General features: G+C 42.6%; 2 protein-coding genes across 7 annotated transcripts in view; one reads left to right on the top strand and one right to left on the bottom strand.

Annotated features, from left to right (window-relative positions):
• The window catches only part of LOC130361300 (ribonuclease H1-like), a 55235-nt gene extending 48829 nt beyond the window's left edge, over positions 1-6406 (bottom strand). Inside the window, exons 1-3 of one of the 4 annotated variants that reach the window (XM_056564110.1) lie at positions 6268-6406; positions 2822-2946; positions 1225-1349 (exon numbers count right to left, since the gene is read on the bottom strand). In XM_056564110.1, coding sequence (XP_056420085.1) covers positions 1225-1349; positions 2822-2946; positions 6268-6317 — 300 coding nt within the window. In that variant the 5' untranslated portion in view covers positions 6318-6406. Of the gene's footprint in view, positions 1-1224; positions 1350-2821; positions 2947-4134; positions 4229-5945; positions 6037-6267 lie in introns of those variants that run through there. The other 3 variants (XM_056564108.1, XM_056564111.1, XM_056564112.1) reach the window with 3 other exon arrangements.
• The window catches only part of LOC130361297 (ribonuclease H1-like), a 280103-nt gene continuing 274179 nt past the window's right edge, over positions 6192-12115 (top strand). For 2 of the 3 annotated variants that reach the window (XM_056564105.1, XM_056564098.1), the window contains exon 1: positions 6412-6507. In XM_056564105.1, the coding sequence (XP_056420080.1) occupies positions 6485-6507 (23 nt within the window). In that variant the 5' untranslated portion in view covers positions 6412-6484. Of the gene's footprint in view, positions 6249-6411; positions 6508-12115 lie in introns of those variants that run through there. The other variant, XM_056564101.1, reaches the window with a different exon arrangement.

The following is a 12115-nucleotide window of genomic DNA, read 5'->3' as shown; positions in this document are numbered from 1 at the left end:
GGAAGGTTCATACAAAATAATAAAATCTACAATGAAAAATATTTTTTGTCTACCATTTATTAAAGAGGTTATTTGTGTAGAGTGTTTTTTAATATAAGTATGGCCAAGGAGGTGAAAAAAAACAAACAAACAAACTTGCCTTCCTTGCTTCTCCACTGCCGGTATACAGAGCTCCAGTCACTGCTGTGTAGTGCTTTTAATAGGAGAACTCCTTTACTAAGGCTCCACTATAATCTAACAGGACAACCTTATATCTCACTGCAACAACATCTGCAATTCCAGAATAGACTCTTTCTTGTCCTTACTTATAAAAAAATAAATAAAAGTTGAAGGATAGGAGTAAGCTAGCTTTAGATCTGATCACACCAGGGAAAATGGTCATCAAAATTATATTACTGATCTCAGTGTAACAATTCAGTGATTAACATGACCCTCCATATAATTTATCAATCTGGTAATTCTCACTGTTGGATACAATGAAAGGGCTCTACAGTGATCTTATTCAAGTACATCAGGCTTGTCAACATCAATCAGCTCAAGGACCCAGCTAATAACCAAATGAATCGGTACAACTTTTAATCTACATAAGTGTGAATTTCTCTCTTGTAGGTAAATATTTGGTATCTAATAATGGTTGCAAAAAATGTGTGTTCAGTAAGAAACTTGTGAGACTTAGGGTGCATCCACACCACGTTTTTGCAATACAGTTCTCATATCAGGTTTTTGATGAAAAACGGATTCCTTAAAACCTGACTAAACTGTATCAAAACGTGTGTACAAATTTCAACCCATATACAGTTAAAAACCGCATATGGTTTGAAAAATGATGTCCGGTTGCATCCGTTTTTTAAGAAAAAAAACGTATAAGTTTTTAAAAACTGTGCAAAGTCAAAAACCATATGGTACAAACCGTATGGAACCGTCCACACATACAGTTCTGTACGGTTCTCATTGACTCCCAAGTTAAAAAAAAAAAACGTAAACGGTTTAATACGGTTTTTCATCCGGACCAAAAAACTTGGTAGTCTACGGTTTTGGGTACGGGTAAAAAAACGGACAAAACCGTATAAGACGCAAAACGGACTAAACCAGATGATGCGTTTGACATACGGTTTACAATGTTAAGTCAATACAAACGGGTTTCTATACGGTTCTGTACGGTTTTTAACTTGAAACCGTATATGGGAACTGTATAGCAAAAACGTGGTGTGCATGCAGCCTTACCCATTTGACATCAAGCTCTTTACACAGGTTATCAAGCTTTTCAAATTCTTCCTTATTGACAACTTCTTCTCCATACAAGGTAGTGCAGCCATTTTCCTTCCCCCTCGGAATCCATTCAGTCATTGCTAAATTAAAAATATGTTTGAGATTTTACAGTAAAGAGAACACAAACAAGCATCCATCGGGAGCCTTCAAATATGTCTTGCAACAATAGTATGCCAAGTGCAGGGCCTAAGTGGGAGTTACACAACATAAAGAATAGCAAAGATAAAGCACCAGCATTATACCATCATTCAGAGGACAAAAAATATATAAAAAAATTCTTAAAGGTGTCCCACCATTATATCCTATATAATGGGGGACAATTGTCAGATCGCAGGGTGTCCAACCTGTGGTTCTCCCTGCAATCTAAGGAACAGGGGCCCAAATTTCCGGTCAGGATGGGGCATGCTGTACTCTGCTATGTCCGTCATAAAGAACAAGTGGAAAATTGATGTGCACGTGTGACTGCTGCTCCAATCTCACAGAGCTCTCCAGCCCAATTTCATTTGTATTTTATTTTTATTTTAAAATCTTCATGTACAGAAAGCAATATGGTTCTGTATCAGAATTTAGGATTTTTATTGTCGATCAAATTGTTGAACAGACAATGTCAAATATGACATCTAGAGAGAGTGAAATGACTGACATCATGAAATTGTTCATTCTTTGCTTGGAAGTCTGTGAGTACTGCATAGCTGTCAATGGTGACGGCACAGTGCCGCGCAATCCTACCGCCAAATTATTTTCAACAGCAGCCGCCAGATGGAATCTCCGCTCACGTAATTCTGCGAGCGGAGATTCTGCAGTGTGAACATACCCTAAGGTGCCTTCTTTAACAAAAATCACAGTGGAGAATGCTAAAAAATGTTACTCACTGTATGCCCCACAACATTTGCATTTAAAGGATTGTTCCATTGTCAACTTCTAGGATAGGTTGGAGCATTTTCCATTGGATCAGATATGTAAAGTCATCTACTTCCACATTTGTCAAATATTACAGACATTACAAGTATTCTAGGGTAGGTAAGCATGTTTGTACAGTAAAGGCACAATAGAGGAAAGATGCGGGTAGCACCACTGGATGCTAAACGTATGCACACAGCAATGAATAAATCAATGGGGGGAGCCAAAGCATAAAATCAGGGGTGCAAGGAGCTAAGAAATGTAGCATTAGACAAAAATAAAAAAATTTAAGAAAAAGTAAGCTACCGAGCACTCACCTCTAAAAACTTCAAACTTTATTCCAACATATTAAAAGGCAGATGAAAACGAAAAGAAAAAAAAACAACGCTGTGGCATATCTGGGCGTGCACGAGGCGACAGAGCCGTTTTGCGGAATTCCCCGCTTTCTCTTACCTCTGGAGGGCAGAGAAAGCGGGCAATACCGTGAAACAGCTCTAACGGCTCGTGCATGTCCGGCTATGCCGCTGCGTTTTTTTCGTGTTCATCTGCCAGGAATTCAGTTTTTAGAGGTGAGTGCTCAGTAGCTTACTTTTTCTTACATTTTTTGATTGCATATTTGTACAGTATTTGCTATTGATCAGCAATCCCATACCTTGTTTATAAGATGACTTGGAGGAGTTGTCAGATCCACGTAAGAAGTGTAGGGCTTGCTCATAAGTTGGGAACTTTTTGTATCTCGCATATGGATAGCGGTTCACCTGATCTTTGCATTCATCCCTGCAGCACCAAACACAAATTTAAAGGGATATTCCGGCTAAATACATCTCATCCCCTATCCAAAGGACAGGGTATTAGATGTCTAATCGCGCGGGGGGGGCACTGCTGGGACCCCCGCTATCTCCATGCAGCACCTGCATTCTATGCGGGGCTGCTTCTTCAGTTACGGGAACTTCTGTGTTTCCGGGACTGGAGGTGTAACATCATGCCACGCCCCCTCCATTCATGTCTCGTCACGTCTCCAGTCACGGAAACACAGAAGCTTCTGAGACTGGAGAAGCAGCCCCGCATAGAATGCGGGTGCTTTATGGAGATCGGGGATAAGATGTAGGGGATAAGATGTATTTGGCTGGAATACCCCTTTAAGTGATAATATAAATTTATAGGAATATAAGAGTATATAAGAATATTAATGGTTGGCTGAGTCCGTCACGTTTACAGCATTTTAGCTTAGAAGCTTTCTGGCTCAGAGCGTGTCCCCAAGTGGTTCGTCTTGATAACTCCTTATAGACAATGGGCGTAAATGTATGTTCCGATGCGCTGGGACCAGGACTTACATTTAACTCCTTAAGGACTGACGGCGTACCTGTACGCCCTGAGTCCGCTCCCGTTCTATAACGGGTCGGGCTCGGGGCTAATAGCGTGCTATTAAACCTTTAGACACGGCGTTCAAGGTTGATCGCCACGTCTAAAGTGAAAAGTGGCTTCCGGTCTCCCTGCCCTGTTGTCATCCAAGGTATCTGCTCCTCTGTCTGTGGTTTGCTTTTCCATTTATGATTTGTATTATCACTGTATAATCTGAATAGCACTTTTTTCCATTGATTATGATTACTACTGCATGTTCTTTATTTCATAATATCTTGGAACATTAGCAGTATTGTATACAGGGCAGGGTTAGGGTGTTCATGGCCCCTCCCCTACTGGTAGTGCCAGGCTCGAAATTTGAGCCTTTTTAATTGTTTTTAGATGTTATTTGTCTCCCTTTTCTATATGTGGTTTTCATAATAAAAGTTTATACTTATATAATCTTTATATCTTCTGGGTGTGCACTATTTGCAGCGCACTTTTCTCTGATATGCACTAAAGTGAAACTAAAACGCTGCCGGTTAGCTCACGGGGCTGTTCGAGATCGCCATGGAGTAATCGTGGTGTCCCGAACAGCTGTAGGACAAGAGGAGGGTCTCCTACCTTGCCTCCTGGTGTCCGATCGCCAAATGACTGTTCAGTGCTTGAGATCCAGGCATGAGCAGTCAAGCGGCAGAATCATTGATCAATGGTTTCCTATGAGAAACCATTGATCAATGTAAAAGATCAGCGTGTGCAGTGTTATAGTACCCTATGGGAGCTATAACATTGCAAAAAAAAAAAGTAAAAAAAGAAAGTGAATAAAGATAATTTAACCCTAATAAAAGTTTGAATCACTCCCCTTTTCCCATTTAAAAAAAACTGTGTAAATAAAAATAAACATATGTGGTATCGCTGCGTGCAGAAATGTTCGAATTATAAAAATATATAATTAATTAAACCGCAAGATCAATGGCGTATGCGCAAAAAAATTCCAAAGTTCAAAATAGCGAATTTTTTGTCACTTTTTATATCATGAAAAAATGAATAAAAAGCAATTAAAAAGTCTGATCAATACAGAAATGATATGGCTAAAAACTACAGATCACAGCGCAAAAAATTATCCCTCATACCGCCCCATACGCGGAAAAATAAGTTGATAATTTTAAACGTATTCATTTTCGTGCATGTAGTTATGATTTTTTCCAGAAGTACGACAAAATCAAACCTATATAAGTAGGGTATCATTTTAATCATATGGACCTACAGAATAAAGATAAGGTGTCATTTTTACCGAAAAATTTACTTAGTAGAAACCGAAGCCTCTGAAATTACAAATTGGCGTTTTTCTTCAATTTTGTCGCACAATGATTTTTTTTTCTGTTTTGCCGTAGATTTTTGAGTAAAATGACTGATGTCATTACAAAGTAGAATTGGTGGCGCAAAAAATAAACCATCATACAGATTTTTAGGTGCAAAATTGAAAGGGTTATGATTTTTAAAAGGTAATGAGGAAAAAATGAAAGTGCAAACACGGGGTTGCGCCGGGGTTACAATAAGTAAAATAAAGAGTTTTAAAAATATTTAAAACCCCAGTAAAAAAAAAATCAAATTGCCCCTCTTTTCCAAATAAAAATATATAAATAAATACATAGTTTGAAAAAAACGGTTTGGTATCGTCAAATGCGTAATTGTTCCAATTATTAAATTATCACATTCCTGATCCTGCACTTTCAGCGGCCTAAACCCAAAGAAAAAAACATAGTCCAAAATTGCCGATTTTTGGTCACAAAATGTTTTAAACGATATGATATATATATATATGCAAGATTAGTATCAATAAAAAATACTGATCACAGTGCAAAAAATGAGCCAAAGCTCCGTAGGTGGAAAAATTACAAAAGGAAAATGAGTCAGTTTTACTTTATGTGAACTCAGAAAAAATCAGTTTTTTTTCTTCAATTTCACAACAAATATTTTTTTCTGGCTTCATAGTACATTTTAGGGTATAATTAAAGGTAAATAAGCCCTCATACGACTTTGTATTATAAAAATGTTAATGATCTTAGAAGGTGAAGAGGAAGAAATGTAAAATAAAAATCTAAATTCGAAAATGTAAGATAAAAATCTAAATATAGAGGGGTTGGGAAGGGGTTAAAATCAGATACAGAAAGCAGTGTGTGAACAGTAGTCTAAAAATAAACCCTTTCTGCAACAGATTTTGGTGTGGGAATGCTGTATAATGTCACCAGTGTTAACCCCTTCTCTATACAATGTCTAGACCTGCCCAGGAACAGTCAGCCATGTTGGTGATGTTCTTTCCATCTCACTGGACAACTCTCCCTAACAAACCAATGATTTCCACACTATACACAACGTACTAAGCCTTATATTTTATTTTCAAGAGTTATTCATTGCAATGGCCCCTCACATACCCCGTACTCTTACAGCTGCCGCCATCTTGCGCACCACTTTCCTAAAATGGCGGCCATTTGCTGAGCATGGGCGTTCCTCCCGCTGCTCTATACTGGGCTAGTCTAGGTCTCCGAGCACTGCCCTGATATCTATACATGTAATGATTCTCCCAATACGTATTATAGTAACAAATGTGAGGTAACTGCGTCACATGTAAGAAGGTAAAAAGTAAGAACATAAGATGTGAGGAGAAAAGATGTGAGGATAGAAGAGAAGATCTGAGGAGATAAGATGTGAGGAGATAAGATGTGAGGAGATAAGATGTCCGCCCCCGCTGCTCACCAGCTGTTATAGACACCGGGCTGGCGGCCTCTCCGCACTGCATAGAACATGGTGACCGGGGAGAGGATGATGAGGCGATAGCGTCTCCTGGCTCCTCAGTGGAAGTGATCTGTGGAGTGAAGTGATCTCTCTGAGAGAAATGGGCGGGAAATCATGTGAGGACGTGTGACAGGACATCCCCTCCCCTCCAATATCGTGTGGGTGATGGGGATAATAAATGGCGGTCACTACTCAGCACAGGTGTCAATGAGCTTCATGCTGGGTCATTCCTTTATTTTAAGGTGGCTGATAATGGTTGAGATCAGGGTGTGAGACCCCAGCTCCATTGTGATAATACCTGCCAATGTTTTGTGACAGGGCAATGTGTAGTCATATAATTAAGCTGAAAATAACATAATTGTGGAGATATTATTGCTGGTGCATGGTATGAAAATTGTTCCAGACTTTACCTCTGTGCAGCATGCACCATATTCATCATTTACCTCAGTGCAGCATGCACCATATTCTCATTTACCTCAATGCAGCATGCACCATATTCATCATTTACCTCAGTGCAGCATGCACCATATTCTCATTTACCTCAATGCAGCATGCACCATATTCATAATTTACCTCAGTGCAGCGTGCACCATATTCATCATTTACCACAGTGCAGCATGCACCATATTCATCATTTACCTCAGTGCAGGATGCACCATATTCATCATTTACCTCAGTGCAGGATGCACCATATTCATCATTTACCTCAGTGCAGCATGCACCATATTCATCATTTACCTCAGAGCAGCATGCACCATGTTCTCATTTACCTCAGTGCAGCATGCACCATATTCATCATTTACCTCAGTACAGCATGCATCATATTCATCATTTACCTCAGTGCAGCATGCACCATATTCATCATTTACCTCAGTGCAGGATGCACCATATTCATCATTTACCACAGTGCAGCATGCACCATATTAATCATTTACCTCAGTGCAGCATGCACCATATTATCATTTACCTCAGTGCAGCATGCACCATATTCATCATTTACCTCAGTGCAGCATGCACCATATTCATCATTTACCTCAGTGCAGGATGCACCATATTCATTATTTACCTCAGTGTAGCATGCATCATATTCTTCATTTACCTCATTGCAGCATGCACCATATTCATCATTTACCTCAGTGAAGCCATGCACCATATTCATCATTTACCTCAGTGCAGCATGCACCATATTCATCATTTACCTCAGTGCAGCATGCACCATATTAATCATTTACCTCAGTGCAGTATGCACCATATTCATCATTTACCTCAGTGCAGCATGCACCATATTCATCATTTACCTCGGTGCAGGATGCACCATATTCATCATTTACCTCGGTGCAGGATGCACCATATTCATCATTTACCTCAGTGCAGCATGCGCCATATTCATCATTTACCTCAGTGCAGCATGCGCCATATTCATCATTTACCTCTGTGCAGCATGCATCATATTCTTCATTTACCTCATTGCAGCATGCATCATATTCTTCATTCACCTCAGTGCAGCATGCTCCATATTCATCATTTACCTCAGTGCAGCATGCACCATATTCATCATTTACCTCAGTGCAGCATGCATATTCTTCATTTACGTCAGTGCAGCATGCGACATTGTCATCATTCACATTAGTGCAGCATGCCCATATTTATCATTTACCTCAGTGCAGCATGTGGCATATTCATAATTTACCTCACTGCAGCATGCGCCGTATTCATCATTTACCTCAGTGCAGGATGCACCATATTCATCATTTATCTCAGTGCAGCCATGCACCATATTCATCATTTACCTCAGTGCAGCATGCTCCATATTCATCATATACCTCAGTGCAGAATGCGCCATATTCATCATTTACCTCAGTGCAGCATGCATCATATTCTTCATTTACCTCAGTGCAGCATGCGACATTGTCATCATTCACATTAGTGCAGCATGCCCATATTTATCATTTACCTCAGTGCAGCATGTGGCATATTCATAATTTACCTCACTGCAGCATGCGCCGTATTCATCATTTACCTCAGTGCAGGATGCACCATATTCATCATTTATCTCAGTGCAGCCATGCACCATATTCATAATTTACCTCAGTGCAGCATGCTCCATATTCATCATTTACCTCAGTGCAGAATGTGCCATATTCATCATTTACCTCAGTGCAGCATGCATCATATTCTTCATTTACCTCAGTGCAGCATGCAACATTGTCATTCACATTAGTGCAGCATGCCCATATTTATCATTTACCTCAGTGCAGCATGTGGCATATTCATAATTTATCTCACTGCAGCATGCGCCATATTCATAATTTACATCAGTGCAGCATGCACCATATTCATAATTTACCTCAGTGCAGCATGTGCCATATTAATCATTTACCTCAGTGCAGCATGCAGCATATTTATAATTTACCTCAGTGCAGCATGCGCCATATTCATCATTTACCTCAGTGCAGCCATGCACCATATTCATCATTTACCTCAGTGCAGCATGAGCCATATTTATTAACCAGGTGTGCACATGGGCAGAAGCGTTATCTCTGTGCAGCATTGTACCATGGTTCTCTCCGAATTGCAGTCCACGCAGCAGAGTTGTGTTATGAAGCTCCTGTTGATTTCTATGGGATCCCACATGAAGGCTAGGTTCATTATAAAACCATCAAAGGTATCCATATAATTTTAATGGCTCAAACAGAGTCGCCTAGTGACTGTTCAAGACCTATGCACTATTTTATTCTGACTCAAAAGTGCAGTCTGCTGCATAGTCCTTTTTGCTTAAAACAGCACATACATGCCAAACTGCATCACTAGGTGACTACGTTCCGACCACTGGGTTATAGTACGCGTGAAGAACTTTAAGATGAAGTGTCACTCACTGTTTTTGGTGGCGCAAGTGCAGAGTTCTGTACTTTCATTACGTTATTCTTATTGCGCTCCAGGGTGCAATGGAGACGGGAAGCCAGTTCACCCAGCTCCCCTGTCTCATGAATATTCATTCCCCGGCCTGCCCCCTTCCATGATGTCAAAGCCTGGGAGGAGGGTTTTAGCGCTCTGCTACTCACTACACTTCCAGGCTCTGAAGTCTTGGAAGGAGGCGGGCCAGGGAATGAATATTCATGAGACAGCTGGGTGAGATTCTCTTTACGGGTAGCATCACAGGTAATGGATCCGCCGATGACTTGACCCTATAGTGTGTTTCCAGCTGTTTTCCCTCCTGTGTCCTGCTCATAGCAGCAATCCGCCACTACGAACAGACACAGACGTGCGAGTCATTGTGTGCATGCGCAGTGTACACAGACATCGCTGCAGTTCTGTGATGTCTGTGAGTACATTGCGTGTGCGCACGGCGACTCAGTTCCCTGTATGGCTGCTCGCAGTGGCGGAATGCTGTTATGAGCAGGACACAGGAGGGGAAACCGCTGGCGGCACATAGAGATGTCGCGAATTGTTCGTCGGCGAACAGTTCCCGGCAAATTTAGCATGTTTGCGTTCGCATCGCCGGGCGAACATATGTGAAGTTCGATCCGCCCCCTATACTTTAACATTGCAGTAAACTTTGACCCTGTGAGTCAGAGTCAGCAGACAAATTACAGCCAATCAGCAGCAGTCCCTCCCTTCCAGACCCTCCTACCTCTTGCACGGACGCCATTTTAGCCTCATTCAGCATGCTGCAGGCTTAGGAAGTGGAGGGTCAGAGAAGCTGCTCCTGCTGTATAGGGAAAGCGATAGCTAGGTTGCTGCTAGGTGGTGTATTCAGGGTCCAGTTTACTCCTAAAGCACTAGTGTAACATCTGCTTTAAGGACAGCACCCAAAAAAGCCCTTTTTAGGGCTGAAATATATCAGTCCTGGTTGGGAGGGAACCGCAGGTTAAAAGGGGTACTCCAGAATCAAACTTAAGTTCCTTCAAGCAACTAACTACTACAGTATTCAAAGGGCTGAAAGATATCAGTCCGTGTGTCTTGCAAGTTGCAACAGCTGGAGGCACCCTGGTTGGGAGGGAACCGCTGGTTAAAAGGGGTACCCCAGTATAAAACTTAAGTTCCTTCAAGCAACTAACTACTACAGTATTCAAAGGGCTGAAATATATCAGTCCGTGTGTTTTGCAACAGCTGGAGGCACCCTGGTTGGGGACCACAGCATAAGAGGGGAACTCCGCTGGCAAGCTTTTTTTCTTTAAAGCAACTAACTACTACAGCATTCAAAGGGCTGAAATATATCAGTCCGTGTGTTTTGCAACAGCTAGAGGCACCCTGGTTGGGGACCACTGCTTAACCCCTTAACGACACAGGACGTAAATGTAAGTCCTGGTGACGTGGTACTTAACGCACCAAGACGTACATTTACGTCCTGAGCATAACCGCGGGCATCGGAGCGATGCCGGCATCATGCGCGGCAGGTCCCAGCCAGGGACCCGCCGGTAATGGCGGACACCCGCGATCCCGCGGATGTCCGCCATTAACCCCTCAGATACCGTGATCAATACCGATCACGGCATCTGCAGCATCGCAGTCACTTCACAGGATGATCGGATCGCCCGCAGTGCTGCCGCGGCGATCCGATCATCCTGCACGGGAGACGGAGGTCCCCTCACCTGGCTCCGCTGCCTTCCGGGAGTATTCTGCTCTGATCTGCCTTCCCGCAGACCAGAGCAGAAGATCACTGATAACCCTGATCAGTGCTATGTCCTATACATAGAACTGAACAGGATTAGCAATCGAGTGATTGCTTTAAATAGTCCCCTATGGGGACTATTAAAGTGTAAAAATAAAAGTACAAAAATAACGTAAATAAAAAAAATGTAAATTGTCCCATTTTCCCTATTTTACCCCCAAAAAGTGTAAAAAATGTTTTTATTTACATATTTGGTATTACCGCGTGCGTAAATATCCGAACTATTAAAATAAAATGTAAATCATCCCGTACGGTGAACGGCGTGAACGTAAAAAAAAAAAGTCCAAAATAGCTGCTTTTTTATAACATTTTATTCCAAAAAAAATTAGTAAAAAATTTAATAAAAGTTTTGTATCAGCAAATATGGTATTAATAAAAAGTACAGATCACGGCGCAAAAAATGAGTCTTCATACCATTGCTTATATGGAAAAATGAAAAAGTTATAGGTCTTCAAAATAGGGGGATTTTAACCTCTTCAGGACATAGGGCGTATGGATACGCCCTGCATGCCGAGTCCTTAAGGACCGAGGGCGTATCCATACGCCCGTGGGAATTCCGGCCCCCACCGCTAGCCGGTTGGGGACCGGAGCCGGATGCCTGCTGAAATCGTTCAGCAGGCATCCCGGCATATCGCCCAGGGGGGTCATTATGTCCCCCCATGTCGGCGATCGCCGCAGATCGCTGGACAATTCAGTCCAGCGATCTGCGGCGATTCCGGGTCAATCGGGTCTCCAGTGACCCGGTGACCCGGAATTACTGGCTGTTCGGGGCCGTCTCTGACGGCCCCGAACAGCCAGAGCCTGCAGGGGTGAGGTGGCACTGGTGCCACCTCACGATCGCCCTGATTCGTCGGCCGGATTACCGGCCGACCAATCAGGGCGCCTGCTGCGGGTGTCACTCCCGCACCCGCTCCGCCCCTCTTCCGGAGGACGTGAGCGGGTGCGGGACGTGCACCCCGGGTGCTGGGGACCCCGATCCCCGGCGCCCCTGTTGGGATCGGGGCCCCAGGAGCAGCTGCGGCGGCGGAGACGACGAGGGACTGACCTGTGCGGCGAGGATCGTTGGAGGTGAGTGACAGCCTCCTGCTGTTGCTTAGCAACAGATCCCAGCATGCAAAAAGGGCATGCTGGGAGCTG

The sequence above is a fragment of the Hyla sarda genome, chromosome 3 (genome assembly GCF_029499605.1).
Source record: "Hyla sarda isolate aHylSar1 chromosome 3, aHylSar1.hap1, whole genome shotgun sequence".
Taxonomy (NCBI): Eukaryota; Metazoa; Chordata; class Amphibia; order Anura; family Hylidae; genus Hyla; species Hyla sarda.
This window is presented reverse-complemented; position numbering and strand designations above follow the sequence as displayed.